Source organism: Lactuca virosa, chromosome 3, assembly GCF_052849685.1.
Source record: "Lactuca virosa cultivar CGN04683 chromosome 3, Lactuca_virosa_CGN04683_v6, whole genome shotgun sequence".
NCBI classification, from domain to species: Eukaryota; Viridiplantae; Streptophyta; class Magnoliopsida; order Asterales; family Asteraceae; genus Lactuca; species Lactuca virosa.
Window position 1 is genome coordinate 141,473,998 of NC_136428.1, and position 16,854 is coordinate 141,490,851.

Here is a 16,854-nt window from a genome sequence, read left to right on the forward strand (position 1 = left end):
CCAATTTTGTATTGAAATATTAGCTACGTAAATTATCAGCATATATTAATAAACAAATAAAAAAAATTTCATCCGGCCAACCATGGTTAATCAATTCTCTAAAAAAAAGTTAACTTCTTAAAAAATTCTTTTGTGTTCGTGTGTGATTATGTTTTTGTTCTCTTTGCTGTTTTACGTATTTTGACTATTGAGTGTGTGAGAGAGAGAGGAACTTGTTTCTCTAGTGTCATTTTCCGAGATATACTCTCGAGGAGAACCAGCCCCCCACCCCCCCCCCCCCCCCCCCTCCTTCCCACACCCTCTTTCTGGAATTCCTTGTTTTACTTTATTTGTTTCCAGTTTCATTGCTGCCCCTACACTCTCTCTCTCTCTCTCTCTCTCTCTCTCTCTCTCTCTCTCTCTCTCTCTCTCTCTCTCTCTCTCTCTTATCTTCTGCCTTTTTTATATTCAAAGAGATCTTTCTTAGCTTTCTACCCTTCAATTTTTTACTTTTTCTTTTGTGTTTGGTGCTGGTGTCGGTGTTGGTGATTGTGTTGCTTCTCATAGTCCCCTTTTCTTGATTTCCATGTTATCAATTTGATTGCACATCAAAACACTGTGAAAAAGCAGTCCCACTTATTTGAGAGTGGGAGAAAGGGAGATAAAAGAAGGGATTTGTGTGTGTATGTGTATGTGTGTCGAAATCTGTAATCCTATCTAAAGAAGAAAATGCCCTTGGAAGGGATTTTCATAGAACCACCACCATCTTCTTCCTCTTCAACTCAACTTCCTGATCTCTCTCTCAACATTAGCCTTCCTAACACTTCCTCTTTGTCCTCTTCTATTCGCAGTGGTAATATTGATTCATCTTCCAAATCAAATACTTTGCATCAACCTACTTACACTGACCTTTCCCTTACAAACCCATCAAGAAATCTTGCAACCAGTTTATTAGCTCACCGAGATCAAGACAACCCACAAAATCCCTTCCTTCATCACCCTCATCATATCTACAATCAACACCCAAACAGTACTGGTAACACTCACAACTTAAATCACTTGAACCAAGGAGTTTCACTGCTTGATGTATCGGACTGCTTGAGACCCATAAAAGGAATTCCCGTTTATCACAACCATCCGTTTCCTTTTTTACCTAATTTGGATCATTCTAATTCTCTTGAGAAAGATCCGAAGTTGTGCTTCTATCCATCATCTTCTACTTCTACTACACCTTATTTTGGTGGGAGTGGAGGTCACATGCCCTTTTTGAACCCTGGGCTTAATGGTCCCTCTTCATCAGGTTATCGTCTACCTGGGGGTTGTGGTAGTGGTGGTGGGATGAGATTTAACGGGTTATCTTCTTCATATTCGAACAACCACCACTACCTTAACCAATATGGTGGAGGTGGACCTACTTCTCATGAAGTTTCACATGGTTTGATGAGATCAAGATTTCTACCAAAACTTCCGGCGAAGAGGAGCATGAGGGCACCAAGGATGCGATGGACGAGCACCCTTCACTCTCGCTTTGTTCATGCGGTTGAACTTCTTGGAGGCCATGAAAGTAATTACTTATTAAAACATTACGTCCCTAATATTCTTTGAAAATTCCTTGTTTTCATGTTCATAAAGTGAATGAAAGTTGCGGAATTTGCGTTTTGAATTTGTTTAGGAGCAACACCCAAGTCAGTTTTGGAGCTAATGGATGTCAAAGATCTCACCCTAGCTCATGTCAAGAGCCATTTACAGGTATACGCCATGAACTTGCAGACAAGAATAATGGTTATGGTAACTCCTCACTTTCTTTGGAGTGTAGCTTCCTCTCTTTCTCTCTCCGATTAACCCTCCGGCACAGTCGCCGATGTATGCAGTTAATGACTGAATAAGAAGAACAGTAGTAAGTCAGAGGGAGATAGAGAGAGAAAGAGAGAGAAAGAGAAAGAGAGAGAGTACTGAGGATGATCAGAATGATAAGAGACAAAAGTAAGTCATGATTATTCAATAATAATAAAAACAGCTCATGTTATTCAAACATCAGCCTCGTGATTAATGACAGAAGAAACCCAATCCAATCACTTGTGTATGACTCACAAGCATTCAATCTAAACACTCTCAAGCGTGTGTTTTATTTTTATTTTTTTTCTTTTTTCTTTGTTCACTTGTTTTTTTTCCAGTCAATTTCTTCACCATTTTTGCTATTTTTCCTTCGTATTAAGTTTTGTTTACCGATTTTGCAGATGTATAGAACTGTTAAAACAACTGACAAACCTGCAGCTTCCTCAGGTAATTCTTTTAATTTATTATCTGTGACTTATTGAACACAAAAATGGACAATAAACATCTTAAAGTCCGAACCCCAATTTGAAAAATGTTTATCTGTTTGAAGAAGTAAATTAATTTCTTTCTTTTTTCTGTATTTTTTTATAAAAATCTCAAATTATTGAAGGCCAATCAGACGGATCTGGTGAAGACGATATCTCAACCATGGGAACTGGAGGGCAACAGCGTTTTGTAGATCAAAGAGGATCGAATGATCAACAAGAATCCGACTACCCTAATAATTACAACAATGCCACGACGACTACCACACTCTGGAGCAATTCTTCAAGGTAAGATTTCTTGGTTGTTTATGTCATTAATGACGTGTTAATTCTAATTATAAACAATGCATTACCTTTAACTTTTTGCATGATATCTTATAGATGGAAATCACAAAACCCATGTACAATTCCACCATTTTTGAAGGATAAAAGTGTAACATAACCATGGCAGCTTTAGTTTGCTTTTCATTTTCTTTCCCTTTTTTTTCCACCAATTTTCTCAGATTTTTCTGGGGGAGAAGATTTCACCTGGGGTTGAAATTTGCTACCGAATTAAGCTTTGATAGGAGAACATAAAGAAAGGAAAATAAAGCAAATGTAAACACATAACTTTAAAATATAGGGTTAGCAGAAATTAAAGCAAACAACTTTTTCTTTTTCTTTAAAAAAAAATAATTACTCTTATGTAGTACTATTCATATATATGGTAACTAACAGATTACATTTTATATTTCCTTTTTCTACTTTGAAAAATATATAAATCTTGTTCTGGTCACGAGGAGTGTTGCATATATGACCAAAAAAAGCCAGTATCTTGACTTCAAGTGCTCTCATTTTCTCTTCTTCTTTTTAACTCTTATGCATGTCGGCAGCCTATCATGCTTATGATAGTTGATGCTGATGATGTTGATCCTTCCCCTAAGGAATCACAAATGTACTACACCATATTGACCATCTTTTATAAATGCGTTACAACGTATGACTCAACCACAATTTGCGGGAATTTAAAAAGTACTAAAAACCCAAAGTAAATATAATGTTTGGGCTATATGTTTTTTGTAGGTTGGAGCATGTACTATACATACACTATTGATTGACCTGTCATACACGTACTGTTTTTTCAACAAATCAACAACCAACTTTTACTTCGTATTCAATGTCCTCATTTTTCTTTTTTTCTTTTCTTACATCATCTTTCAGCTAAACTTGTCTTCAAACCATTGGTAGCTTTCTTGATCATAGCTGCATGCTGATCTCATTTATGATACATTTTGGAGTCTAACTAGTGGTATCTAGGGAAAATTTAATACACACAAAAAGCTCATAAAACATCACGCGCTTCGACGTGCTTATAATTGCATAATGATTTTATATTTATGATATTTCATGTTCTGAATTCATGTTCTCAACTGTTCGACTCTCTATAGTGCGTGTCAGTGTGTGTCATATCAAGTCCAAGGCGAAATACGACGACCTAGTTAATTATGGATGTGAAGTTAAAGTATATATCATTGTGCTTGTTCTTGGCAACCAATAGGATACTCTATATATAGATTTCATGTGTAAATATATACCATAGAAAGTTCTAATTAAGTGAATGATGATAAATATATGTGACTAGGTCATGAAATTAATTGTACCCTAATTTTTCTAGGAGTTCATGATAGTGTCGAGAATCATGCACAATTAACAGATGGAGAAAATCTTTTCATATATAAATGCTATGTTTTATATAAATAAAAAAGAAAATAGATATTAAAATCGATGTATGATAATTCTATAAAATGCAAGAAGAATATAATTATACTGATGAAGTAGAAGGTATCTTCTATATATTACAAAAGGAATTCTCATTTTAAGTTTTCTACGTAACTGAGAAATATTATGTATAAGACTCTTAAGTTTTCTATAGAACCACGTTACGTGGCCTTTTATATACTTGCACAAAGCAACTATATATCAGGAGGATACTATTCTGCGACGTCCTTTTTTAAACGGATATTTTTGACCTACCGAATCACAAGAGATGCATACATAATTTATTTTTAAATAAATTCAAACCTTCTTATAACTCATTAGTCTGACCTATGATTTTTTGTAAATTCAATATTCATTAATTTTAACAATATATTTTCTTGAGATCATCCACTTCACGCTTCGAAAATTCCGTTCACATTCTTCCTTAAAACAAAATGGGTATATGTTAATATTATTCATCTGAACTACATCTTTTTCTCTCCTTAATGCTGTTTATATATATAAGCTCACAGTTCTAACTCAATCTTATAATGAAAAAAAAAATCAGCAATAGGGAGGGATGGCTGCAGACAAACAGCGACATGAATGACATCAGACCTTCGTCTACCTTGTTAACACAAAGGCGAGCCAGTGCGCAAGTTAAGGTAATCATGGCGTACATTTATTACGAACTTGGGATACTCAATATATAATTACTATTACAAAACCAGATTAGTATTTAGAAGCATTGTGAAACATATCTAAATAGGGATATATGCATATGGTAACTCTATGATCCCAAAGGATCAAACAGTGGGAGGAAATAGTAGCTACATCCATGTCCTAATCCTCCTTTTGTTATATTTGAAACTGTGCATGTTTAAACTTGTCCTTTTTAAAAGAAAACTGTTTAAAAGAAACACCTACTCATGTCACCACGTCAACAGTATACGTAGCAATTGACATTGTATGTTAGTTTAATTACTTCTTTCGTTGAAAAATATGTAGCCCTTATAGCTTTAGGATCTCTATCTTATGTTTGCGAACTAATTAGAAATACATTTCTCCAACGACTTAGAAAAACTTAAATGTTTGCAGGAATGCGAACCTTCAAGACCAAAGAACTGCTTAGGATCAAATTTGGATCACAAAAACCCATGCTTAGAGTTCACCTTGGGGAGACCAGATTGGCTTCAAAAAGAGCGCAACTGATCTTTCATTTCCTTCTCTCTACTCTCTCTTTTGTGTTTTGAATTACTGCTTCAATTTGTCCTTGTAACGGACAGAAGCATAAATTTTATGCAACAGAAGTACTAAAAGAAAGAACAAGATGATGAAGAAGAAAACGAAGAAGAAGGTTTAAGAAGCTATGTTTTTTGTAGTTACGATTCATGTTCACTTGTCTCCCGTCATATAGCGGGCCTGCTTCTTCATTTTCTTCTCCCTTGACTTCTTTGGATTGTGTAGTATTCATTTATTTTTCCTATCTTTTATCTTCAGCATTTCATGTCTCTTTTGTCTTAAGGAGGAGACTATGGAGAGTGAGAGGAATTATATCATATTTTTGGGTTCAATATTTACAAAATTAAAGGTTTTATATAATTTGTTTTAGAGAACTGAAGATGGACTTCTTACAACAAAGCTAAAGATCCTGGTTCCCTTGTTCTGTATTGACTACCAAATTGTGAGTTTATTGTGTGTAATCAAGGGTTTTTTAGCGACGGCAAAAATTCGAAGAGAAGAGAAGTCTTTCCAGAAAGAAAAAGAAAATGAAAAAATGCACCAAAAAGGAAGAAAGAAATCAAGGGAGGTTACCATGCAAAGTGACACCGTTAAATTGAAAAACATCGATCGTGATATATATAAAGGAAACAACGAAGCAGCACTATAGCAAGATTAATATAATTTAACAACCCGCCCATAGTCCCATGGACCTCGATCCTAGGATCAAATTAATTAGAGGAACGTAATTCAAGAACAGACGAGTAGACTACTACAAAATGGCTGACTTGCGTTGCATCGAAGAATGCTCCCATGGACATCAACTGTTGGACCCTCTCATATAGAATCTTTTAGTTATTAGGGTTGCATATGTTGGTTCATGATTCTGTAAAGTACTATGACACGTAGGGCAGAAGTAGTAATGTAAGTCCAGAGAACGGTACTACCACAAAATGGCTAACTGAACCCTCTCATATATTAGATACGACATTAGAGTTAATGGGGTTGCATGTGTCATGGCTAGCGATTCTATTAGTAATACTAATAAAAATTGGTTCTTTAACATACATATATGCATTAACCAAATTTATCAATAATGTATACGGTGGCAATGCGTGAGTGGCAGAAGATCAGACGAAAGAAGCATGGAGTTGAGACTGAGAATTGGAAAAGAATATAACTTAGTCAATTGCTGAGGTCGTTACTGAAACGATGTTTCGTTTCAAGGACAACATGGCAATGTTGAGGGAAGGCAAAGTCGGCAGCTGTTCAGGCTTGGGCCCAAGTTCTTTTATTATTATATTATATTATATATATATATATATATATATATATATATATATATATATATATATATATATATGTTCAAATGAGAATATTTATGGATTTGAGAATATTTGAGAACAAAATCAACAATAGGAAAACAAACGCGTTACTTTTAATGAAGCAAGGGTGTATATGTAATTTTCTTAAAGTTAATATATTCCCGTATCAAGCCGTACAGAGGAGATGAGAAGATAACATACTGAAGCAGCTATGCATCAAATTGAAGATGTTGATCTTCACCACTTCTCCGATCGCCGACCTCTTTACGATTTCCGATGCTACTTAGATTTCACGAAACTCTGGTACATATATTCATCCGCCACCGGTCAAGTCTCCAATTCGGCGAACCTACTGCCCAAAAACTCTTTGTATCAAGCTTGTTGGATAGGGAGTCGGAGTTGTTGCTTCGTTTTTTCATTCACCCGGAGAACGTCGATGAAGGAGCCAATAGAAACATTTTGCCCTTATTGATTGGTATGCTTCCTTATCCTTATCCTATGTAATTCCATTTCCAATTTTTTATATTTGTTATCATATTAATGGTTTTGAAACACAGTTTTATAATAAATTCATTAAGAAACATTTCATTTTATAATTTAGTTTGACCAATTTGAAATATCTATTTGAAATTGTATTTGTAGAGGAATTTGTTGGAGGCCAATAACCAATTTTGTTGCCCTTTCCTTCTGCCATGGTAACTTAGTTGTTTTCTATAGCTATGTAAGTTCATATTTTGGAAACTATTATCTTCTATTTGTTCATGTTGGGAGCCTGATATTGGCTTTGGAATCAAGAAATCATCAAGCAGAAGTGGAATCTTTTACGTTGCTTCTTGATTAATTTGTTTCTCATGATAAATGAAAATAGTAAGCTCTAGGGGTTGGATTAGAGTCTATTAGAGAGTTGATGATCACTGTAGGATTTCATGCATACAATGTATTTGTCATATTGTCTGAAAGAACCTAATAAGTGTAAAAGTGGCATTTTATGTGAAAATCATTAACTTTGAACCCTCATTAAGCCAAGCATTAATGCCCTTAGGTTAAATTGAATTTCACATCTCAATCTCAATAGCCTAATAAGTAACCTACAATCATGTTAAAAGTGATAAACTTAAGGCGTAACCATTAAGTACTTAATAGAACACCAAAAGTGATTTAAAAGCTATTATGATCAATTTTCCCAAATCTGTCCTCCAACTTCTAAAATTCGTGCAAGTCAATACGAACACCTAAAAATCATGAGACTTAGTTTTATGGAAATCTTAATGTGTCTAGTTTCTTTAGACTATGAATCACATTTCGAAATTCCAACTCCTTGAGGGGTAAAATTGGCAATCTTCTCAGGCTGGTCCATGCTGTCACAAATTTCATGCATTGTCTTCAAAAAATCGTAATAAATTCATCAGAACTCCAAATGCCAAAATTCCAAAGCCTATAGTTAGATATGGATGTATAGTTTCCCAAATATAAGTGGACTCATGTAATTCTTAATTAATATATTGGTACAGTTTATTCCAAGAGTATTGAGTGGTCCAGAAAGTGACATCTTAAAGTTACTAACTTGTAAATTTAATATAAAATCAACCAAAAATCATTAGAATGAGATCTTTATATTTCTGAAAAGATAAAAGGGGGAACTTTACTAATATTATCTTATCGAAATTTAAGAATGGTTTGAAAGGTAAGAAAACAGAACCCAAACAAAGCACTACAATCAAAGAGAAAATAAGGAAATATGTACATAATTTGTATAAGAGTAATACAACAAAGCACAAGCTAAATAATGTTATAATTGTTGTGTAGGTTCTTGGAAAGGAAAAGATCCATCTAGCTCACTCTTGCTAATTTTCAAGTTTAAGGAGGTGAGTTACACTAACTCTCTTATTATGTAGGTATTACTTGTTTTATGTTACTGTTCACGGATACCCTAAAACGGTAAAGTGTATGTTTATTGTTCCAGAAAATCCAATATTTTCTAATGTAGAGAGTATGTTTATTGTTCCAGAAAATCCAATATTTTGGATTAGCATCCTTGACTAATAAACATCATAAAGCTGAAAAGTATGCTTGCTATGTAGGTATTACTCTCTAGAGTATGCTTGAAATAGTTTAGTATCTGATCCTTGAAATAGAGAGTATGTTTATTGTTCCAGAAAATGCACTATTTTCTAATGTAACTGAAAAGTAGTTTTAATCCCATAAAATCATTCTGTGTAAGTATTGTTGTACTATAAAATAGTGTAACTTGGTTTTAGTTCAATAAAACTATAATGTAGTATAACATAGCTTTAATTCAATAAAACTATAAAAAGAATGTTTTCTGTATTGTTTATGTTTTCCAAGTTTTGTAATTGTACTCTTTGAAAACCCTATAAAAGTGAGTATGCCTGGCTCCACCAGCCGTAAACTTCAATGTAATACTGTAAATCGTATTATTGTAAAACCAGTACTTTGTATTCGTACTCTTTGGTTTAATTATATACTAATCGTATTTGTTCATATCTTTTTGGTGAGTTACTATAATCATACTATGACTAGATGGCCTGCTACGACGCTTTGTAGGTGTTAGAACTGTTAATGACATTTGTCACTCATATGCATACCAGCCCAACTGTAGCTAACAGTCTGAGTGCGGGATTGTCAATCCCGTATAGATCTATACACATTTGTCTCATTCTCTGTCGGGAGATTCTGGTTATAATATCAGGAGTTTAACTGTATTGCCTAAATGAATAAGAAACTAAACATTGTCTCACAAAAAGCATATTGACGATTACGTATATAATAAATGATGAAAAGTCCTTTTGAAACTAATGGTGAACTCATAGTATGATCTTTCTCTAGTATTCTTGAATGTAAAGTATTTGTACAAGAGTAATCTGTTAAACTTTGTATAACTGGTTCGTGAAAATAGTTTGAGAGTTCCATAAATTATACCTATTATAATTTATATTTGTGTTGACATGTAATTATTCATGAAAGTACCCCCTTTGCTCGACATGTTACAAAGGGAATTTGAATCTGATTGTAATAGCTATATATATATATATATATATATATATATATATATATATATATATATATATATATATATATATATATATATAATTAAAAGTTAAACGACATTCGGACAAGTAATTCTACCCTGAGCCCACATCAAAACAAAGAAAAGGGAAATAAAACGAATTATTAGTCCTAAGCCCTTTAAATCTTATATATATATATATATATATATATATATATATATATATATATATATATATATATATATATATATGATTTTAGCAAAATATAAGTTAAAAAGAGTTTATAAAACATTTAAGGTCATGTTAAAAATATTTAGAAATCATTTATTTGTAAACACAATATTCTTGTGTTAGACTTGTATTCCCTCCCCCCCCCCCCCCTAACACAATGAAAATTAGTAAAAATGTAAGGGTATGAACTCACCTTTTGTGAGTTTCCGGTTGTAGATACGGTGTAGTAGAGCTAAATCCACAAGTTAAAACTTGTGATAAAGACCGAATCCTAATTTATATTCATATAAAATTAAGTATAAATTAGATAATCTAATGAAGTTTAAAGTGTTAAACAACACTTAATTATTTTAAAAAGACTTACAATAATCCTTAGAATAGTTTTTCGTGTTCTTCGTGTTCTTCCTGTGTTCTTGATGAAGAATAATGATTTTATGGGTTTTCGGCCCAATACTTGAAGATTGGAAGGTGTTTTTGAAATGAAAACAAGATCAAGGAATGATACTTGTAAGATTCTAATAAGAATCAAGTGATTTTCGCATGAATTTCATGAGAAATGAGAACTTTTGCATGTTCTAGAGAGGAGAGGGGAGGTTTTTGGTTGAAGATCTTGAGAGAAAAAGTGATGTTTGCGGTTGAAAGATGTATGAATGAGGTAAATCTTCGGGTAATATGTATATATATGCGAGGGTTTTCGGCTGTAAATAGTTCTCGGCCGAGAACACATACCGAGGAGATAAGATGTGAGGGTTTGCGGTCCAAGAGGAAACCCTTCGGTGTAGTTTTCCACTGCCTCTCTCGTTTGCGGTCCGAAGTGTTTGCGGCCGTGAACCGTTTGCTGCCTTCGGTTTGCAGTCCGAAGAAGGAAGGTTGTCCGAGGGTTTTCGGTTAAGGCGAGAATTCTCGGATTTTAGGTGCTTCAACTTCTTATTCCTACAACCCTTCTACTAAGTGTTTATATGTATCAAAAACATTTAATTTATATTAAATTAACAAATCAATAAGTTTGACTTTTATTTGATAGGTTTGACTTTTGTTTGATAGGTTTGACTTTTGTTTGATAAGTTTGACTTTTACAAGGTAGAAAATAACGGGTTGTCACATTATCCCCCCATTAAAGGGAATTTCGTCCCGAAATTAAGACTATAGAGATACAATAAGACTAGGGAATAAGATGCAGATACTTTTGTTTCATTTGATCCTACCACTCCCAAGTGAATTCAGGTCCCCGTTTTGCGTTCCAGCGAACCTTCACTATCGGGATACGGCTTTGCTTTGTTCTCTTTACTTCCCTATCTAGGATTTCTGCTGGTTCTTCCATGAATTTGATGCTCTCGTTTATCTCGATTTCATCGAGTGAGATAACAAGAGTCTCATTGGATAAGCACTTCTTCATGTTAGACACGTGAAAGATAGGATGTATGTTACAAAGTTCTTGAGGTAGTTTGAGTTTGTAAGCTACTGGACCGATTCTAGCAAGAATCTCGAATGGTCCGATGTACCTTGGATTAAGTTTTCCACGCTTTCCAAAGTGTATCATGCCCTTCCAGGGTGAGATCTTTAACATGACGCGGTCAACAACCTGGAATTCCAAGGGTTTTCTTCTCTTGTTAGCGTAGCTTTTCTGTCTGTCTCTGGAAACTTTAAGTCGTTCTCTGATTTGTACTATCTTCTTAGTAGTTTCTCGAATAATCTCCGGACCAGTGAGAGTACTGTTGTAGCACCTGGTTCTTGGAATGTATTTTATTTAATTATTTTGCATTTTTGACCTTGGACTCGGCGAGTTGAAGGACCAACTCGCCGAGTAGAAGCGGGATGAGACGCGGGATTTAAGTGATGGACTCGTCGAGTCGGGTCCCGGACTCGACGAGTAGGCTCTCACTGGACAAAACCCTAATCTGAGGGTTTGCACCCTATTTAAACAACCTTATGCAGCCTCCATCGCCCCTTTATGCTCCCAGAAACCCTCCATAGCAAACCCTAAGTGTTTTGGTGCAAGATCTAAGGCTTTTGAGTGATTTTTGTAGGTTTTGACCTCAAGGAAGAAGTAAGAGCATAGAAGGATCAAGAGGATACTGAAGGATTCGAGTTTGGTTCATCATTTGCAGTCTTTGAAAGGTATAAAGTCCGTACCTTGCTTGCTTGTTTGTTAGATCCCTTTTTGGGGAAGATTTAGGGCTTTTTAAGCCATATAAGGTAGCCAACCATGATTGAAAAAATGGTTGGGGGTCAAGACTTCGGATCTAAGTCTTGGGAGGGGTCACAAGGCAGATTTGGGTTGCTTTTGCACTCAAGGAAGGCCCCATGCAACATAAGAGCCATTTTAGAGCCTTTTTGGCTCAAAAGTCCCATGCATGCACATAAAGTTCGTAACTTTACGTGCTAGATCGAGCTTAGGGGCTTGGATCTATCATTTGGTCAAGTGTTGTACATCAGAAATCGAGGATTTAGGGTGTGGATGTTATCGACTCGGCGAGTCCGTTCTTGGGACTCGACGAGTCCAAGGCTTTGAGTCCCATATCTGTTGAGGGTCAAAAGGAATCAGTTGGGTGTTAGAAGGGTTGTAGCAGGCCAGAAAGAGTGACCCAACGCATTGGACTTAATTTTAGACCTGGAGTTCATGGGACTCGACGAGTGCTAGAACAGACTCGTTGAGTCCAAGGCAATCTCCTTATGTTTGAAGATGAACTCGACGAGTTGTTCATACAACTCGGCGAGTCAAGGTCAGGACTTGTTCATCAGTTGAAGGTGAACTTGGTGAGTGTTCGTAAGGAAGGGGAACTCGTCGAGTCATTGCCAAACTCGACGAGTCGAGTCGTGGATAAGGTCGAGTAAAGGGAAGGGACTCGACGAGTTGACGGCCCAACTCGGCGAGTCGGGTCAACTGGAAGTTGACTTTGACTTGGACTTGGTTAGGGGTAAAATGGTCATTTTACCCTAAGAGTAGATATCAGTTTCTAACTGAGTGTTTTGTGGGGATTGTAGCCGGAGGATTTCCGGAACAGCAGCGGACGGAGGTTTCCCGCACAGCTTATCAGCAGTTTTTCGTACGAGGTGAGTTACCTTCCAGTAGGGGTGGGTCTAAGGCCACAATGTCGGCCCACCAAAGAGGAGTATTTAGAAGATGATTGTCTTTGTGATAATTATCTTGGTCTGGTTACATGCTTTGGTCATGAGTTTTATTTGTATGATATGTTACGTGTATGATAGGGATTGTTATCCCTGATAGCGGTCCTTAGGACCAAAGGGTAGGACAGTACCCGGAAATGCCTGACTGTATGTTTATATCTTGTTGTTGTATGCTAGTGGTAGAGGGTGGAATAGTCCCCAGTTACTGGTTGAAAGATACCGATGACAGTTACCGGTTGAAAGATACTGATGATGATTACCGGTTGAAAGATACCGATGATGATTACCGGTTGAAAGATACCGATGATGATTACCGGTTGACAGATATCGATGATGATTACCGGTTGAAAGATACCGAGGATATTGTATGGTATGTGGTATGATGGGGGAACTCACTAAGCTTTATGCTTACGGTTTCGGTTTTGGTTTCAGGTACCTCTTCGTCTAAGGGGAAGGAGCCGGCGGCGTAGCATCGCATCATACACACACACACACATGATTTCCGCATGGAGCTTTCTGGGATTGTACTCTGATATGTATTATTTTATGACTTGGGTTTTCAGACATGATGCTTTGTTTTATGAGATGACGTGTTTTCACAGTATTTTCTTATGAATGTTTTTATGAGTCAGTTAATCAAAAAGAAATTTTTCGACTCGAAAATTGGGTCGTTACAAGTTGGTATCAGAGCCCTGGTTTGAGGGATTCAGACACACCCTCGGGGGTGTCTGGACTCAAACTGAGGGGCTAAAAGGTTTTTACAAGGAAAAATGGTTTTCTAAAATCTAAATGGAAGGATTTTAAGAAAGACGAAGTATGTGATGCATGCGACCGGTCGGGCTCAAGTAAGTTTTCCCCAAGATACCCATACCTGATATGTTATGCTATATGGTTTTGATTCAGAAAACTGCATGCTAGAATAGGACTAAGGATCTAGGAGGATGCCTTGTGTGCCTGATATATGATTCTGAGAATTGCATGCTAGTTAGGGCGAAGGATCTAGGAGGATGCCTTATATGCCTGTTGTATGAGCTGTATGCTATGACTGTTTAGTCAGCAGTAGGATGGCCTGTGTAGGTTATGCCTGATTTGGTTACCCAATGCACGAATGCTGCTTGCTTTGTGCTATGGGGGTTCTGGCCACCTTCAACTAGCTAAGGAACGGATATGTAACAATATCCGCAAGTTAGTTAGGGGGAAATGGTGGGGACTTCTAGTGCAGCTGATGGCGGAGGGTAGGTCGGAGAGTGCCCCAGGAAAGCCTGGGATGAAACTAGATGGAAAGGGATATTGGGTAAGGGACCTGGCGAAGTCGAGACAGTCCTTGAGGAAAGTACGGATAGATGTGGAAGGTAGTATGGGCCCGTACTACTGGAAGCAGAGGATCCGTACTCGGATCAAGGAAGGTTGAGACAGAACCGGGAACCTTGGAGAGTGTGTTAGACCTCTCGAGAGTATGTATGATCCTGACATTTATGCGTGTATTTTCAGCATGGTGACCACGCGACATGGAGCAGGAGGTTCCGGATCAGGATCAGGATCAGGCTCGGGTGCAGGATCCGAGCAGGTTAATGACGGGCTGCGCGAGTTCATCGCGTCTGAGATCACGAGAGGCATTCTTGAGTCGACCCCGGTCATTTTCGGGTCGATCAAGGAAGGGATTGCTGAGCTGATGGAGGATCGCCTCCGGGCATTCAGGAGTGATATGGCGTCTAGCCAGACGAGTACGCGCACACTGTCCTTTAAGGACTTCCGTGGGAGTGGTGCGCCGGATTTCCATGGGGTGAAAGACCCCATTGCTGCTAGGAGATGGATCGCAGACATTGAGTCTGCACAGTTGACTAGCTTCTGCCCCGAGGGGTCAAAGGTAAGGTATGCAGCAAGATGCTTGAGAGACAGGGCCAGAGATTGGTGGGAGTCGGTTGGTGACTCTCTGGGAGCCTCGGCTGTTGAGGCTATGACATGGCCGGATTTTGTGACCCGGTTCAGGGCGGAGTTTGCGCCAGCTGTGGAGCTTCAGCAGCTGGCCAGGGAGTTCGTGGACATGAGACAGACTACGGAGACTGTGGCGGAGATCACCGCCAAGTTCCGGGAGAGGGCATTGTTGGTGCCCCAGTATGCGGGTGACGAGGACATGAGGAGGGCCCGCTACCATGATATGTTACGAGCTGACATCCGGGAGCATGTCAGTTTCTCAACTTTCCCTACCCTGGATTGCATGATTGCCAGGGCTAGGGAGAGGGAGATTGATCTGGAGCACATCCGGAAGAGGAAGGCAGCAGAGGGGCTGACGACGGGGGCTTCGGGGAAGAAGCCCAAGGGATCCGATGGTAGGCCGAAAGGCCAGTCAGGGCGGGACCGCTGTGGGAAATACGGTCGGTCACACGAGGGAGCTTGTCGCACTGGGCCGGGTTCAGGCTGCTATAAGTGTGGCAAGGTTGCGCATTTTGGCAAAGATTGCACTGCCCCTGCTCCTACGATTCAGATATCAGACCTGATTTGCTTTCATTGCAATCAGAAGGGCCATAAAAAGGCCAGTTGCCCCAGATTGACAGCAGCAGCGGCGCCGGCAGTGGCGCCAACTACAGCGACATCACGGGTTGAGGATGGCCGGAAGGCCAAGTTGGAGGCTCCAGTGGTTCGGAGCCGAGCATTTCAGCTGACGGCTGAAGAGGCACGCGCTGCACCCGATGTGGTGACGGGTATGATTTCTTATTTTTATGCTTTCATGTTATGTCGCTGTGATTTTGATATATTATGTGCCTTGCTTAGGATCATTCCATGTGAATAGTATCCCAGTTCAGGTGTTGTTTGATTCGGGTGCCACCCAATCATTTGTCTGTCTTGAGCTTAGCAAGAAGTTTCCAGAGTCTTCGGGCATGTTGGATTGCCCTCTAGAGGTCGAGATTGCGGACGACCGCTCGGTACGTGCGTCAGAGGTCTACCGGGATTGTGTTTTGAGGCTGTTTGAGAAGCGTTATCTGGTAGATCTGGTTCCCATACCTTTGCGGGGGAACAAGGTTATTATCGGTATGGATTGGCTGAGCCCCAATGGGGCAGTGATTGACTACGTGCAGCAGTCAGTACGGATTAGGACCCCTAGTGGGGGAGAGCTGGTGGTTCAGGGCGAAGGGCCACAGCAAGGACCAGCTTTATGTTCGGCAGCGAGGGCTAGGCGCTACCTCCAGCAGGGTTGCGCAGGTTATGTCGCCTATGTTATGGATACCCGGGAGGCGGGTAGGGCGACGGTGGGCGATGTGCCCGTAGTACGAGAGTTTGCGGACGTATTCCCCGAGGAACTGCCTGGGATACCTCCGGAGCGACAGGTGGAGTTCAGGATCGACCTAGTACCTGGTGCGGCTCCAATAGCCAAGGCACCGTATCGGTTGGCTCCTCCTGAGATGCAGGAGTTGTCTACACAGCTGCAGGAGCTGTTAGACAAGGGATTCATTAGACCGAGTAGTTCTCCCTGGGGAGCCCCGATTCTGTTTGTGAAGAAGAAGGACGGGTCGCATCGGATGTGTATAGATTATCGGGAGCTGAATAAGGTAACGGTGAAGAACCGTTACCTACTCCCGAGGATTGATGACCTCTTTGAACAGCTACAGGGAACATCTTGGTTCTCCAAGATTGATTTGCGATCAGGGTATCATCAGATGAGGGTCAGAGAGGAGGATGTACAGAAGACTGCGTTTCAGACACGCTATGGCCACTATGAGTTTGTGGTGATGCCTTTCGGGATCACCAATGCTCCTGCCGCGTTCATGGACCTCATGAACCGCGTGTGTAGACCGATGTTAGACCGGTCTGTGATAGTGTTTATTGATGATATCTTGGTTTACTCCAAGACGCGAGAGCAGCATGAGGAGCATCTGCGTGAGG

The 16,854-nt window shown here is 38.9% G+C and overlaps 1 protein-coding gene across 1 annotated transcript; it reads left to right on the forward strand.

Annotated features, from left to right (window-relative positions):
- The first annotated feature begins 395 nt into the window (after nucleotides 1-395).
- On the forward strand, nucleotides 396-5,548 carry KAN (Homeodomain-like superfamily protein). The gene is made up of 6 exons (XM_079085669.1): nucleotides 396-1,543; nucleotides 1,652-1,728; nucleotides 2,217-2,262; nucleotides 2,426-2,588; nucleotides 4,606-4,702; nucleotides 5,136-5,548. The coding sequence occupies exons 1-6, from the start codon at nucleotides 709-711 to the stop codon at nucleotides 5,247-5,249; spliced, it is 1,332 nt and encodes a 443-aa protein (XP_078941795.1). The 5' UTR covers nucleotides 396-708; the 3' UTR covers nucleotides 5,250-5,548.
- The last annotated feature ends 11,306 nt before the right edge of the window (nucleotides 5,549-16,854 follow it).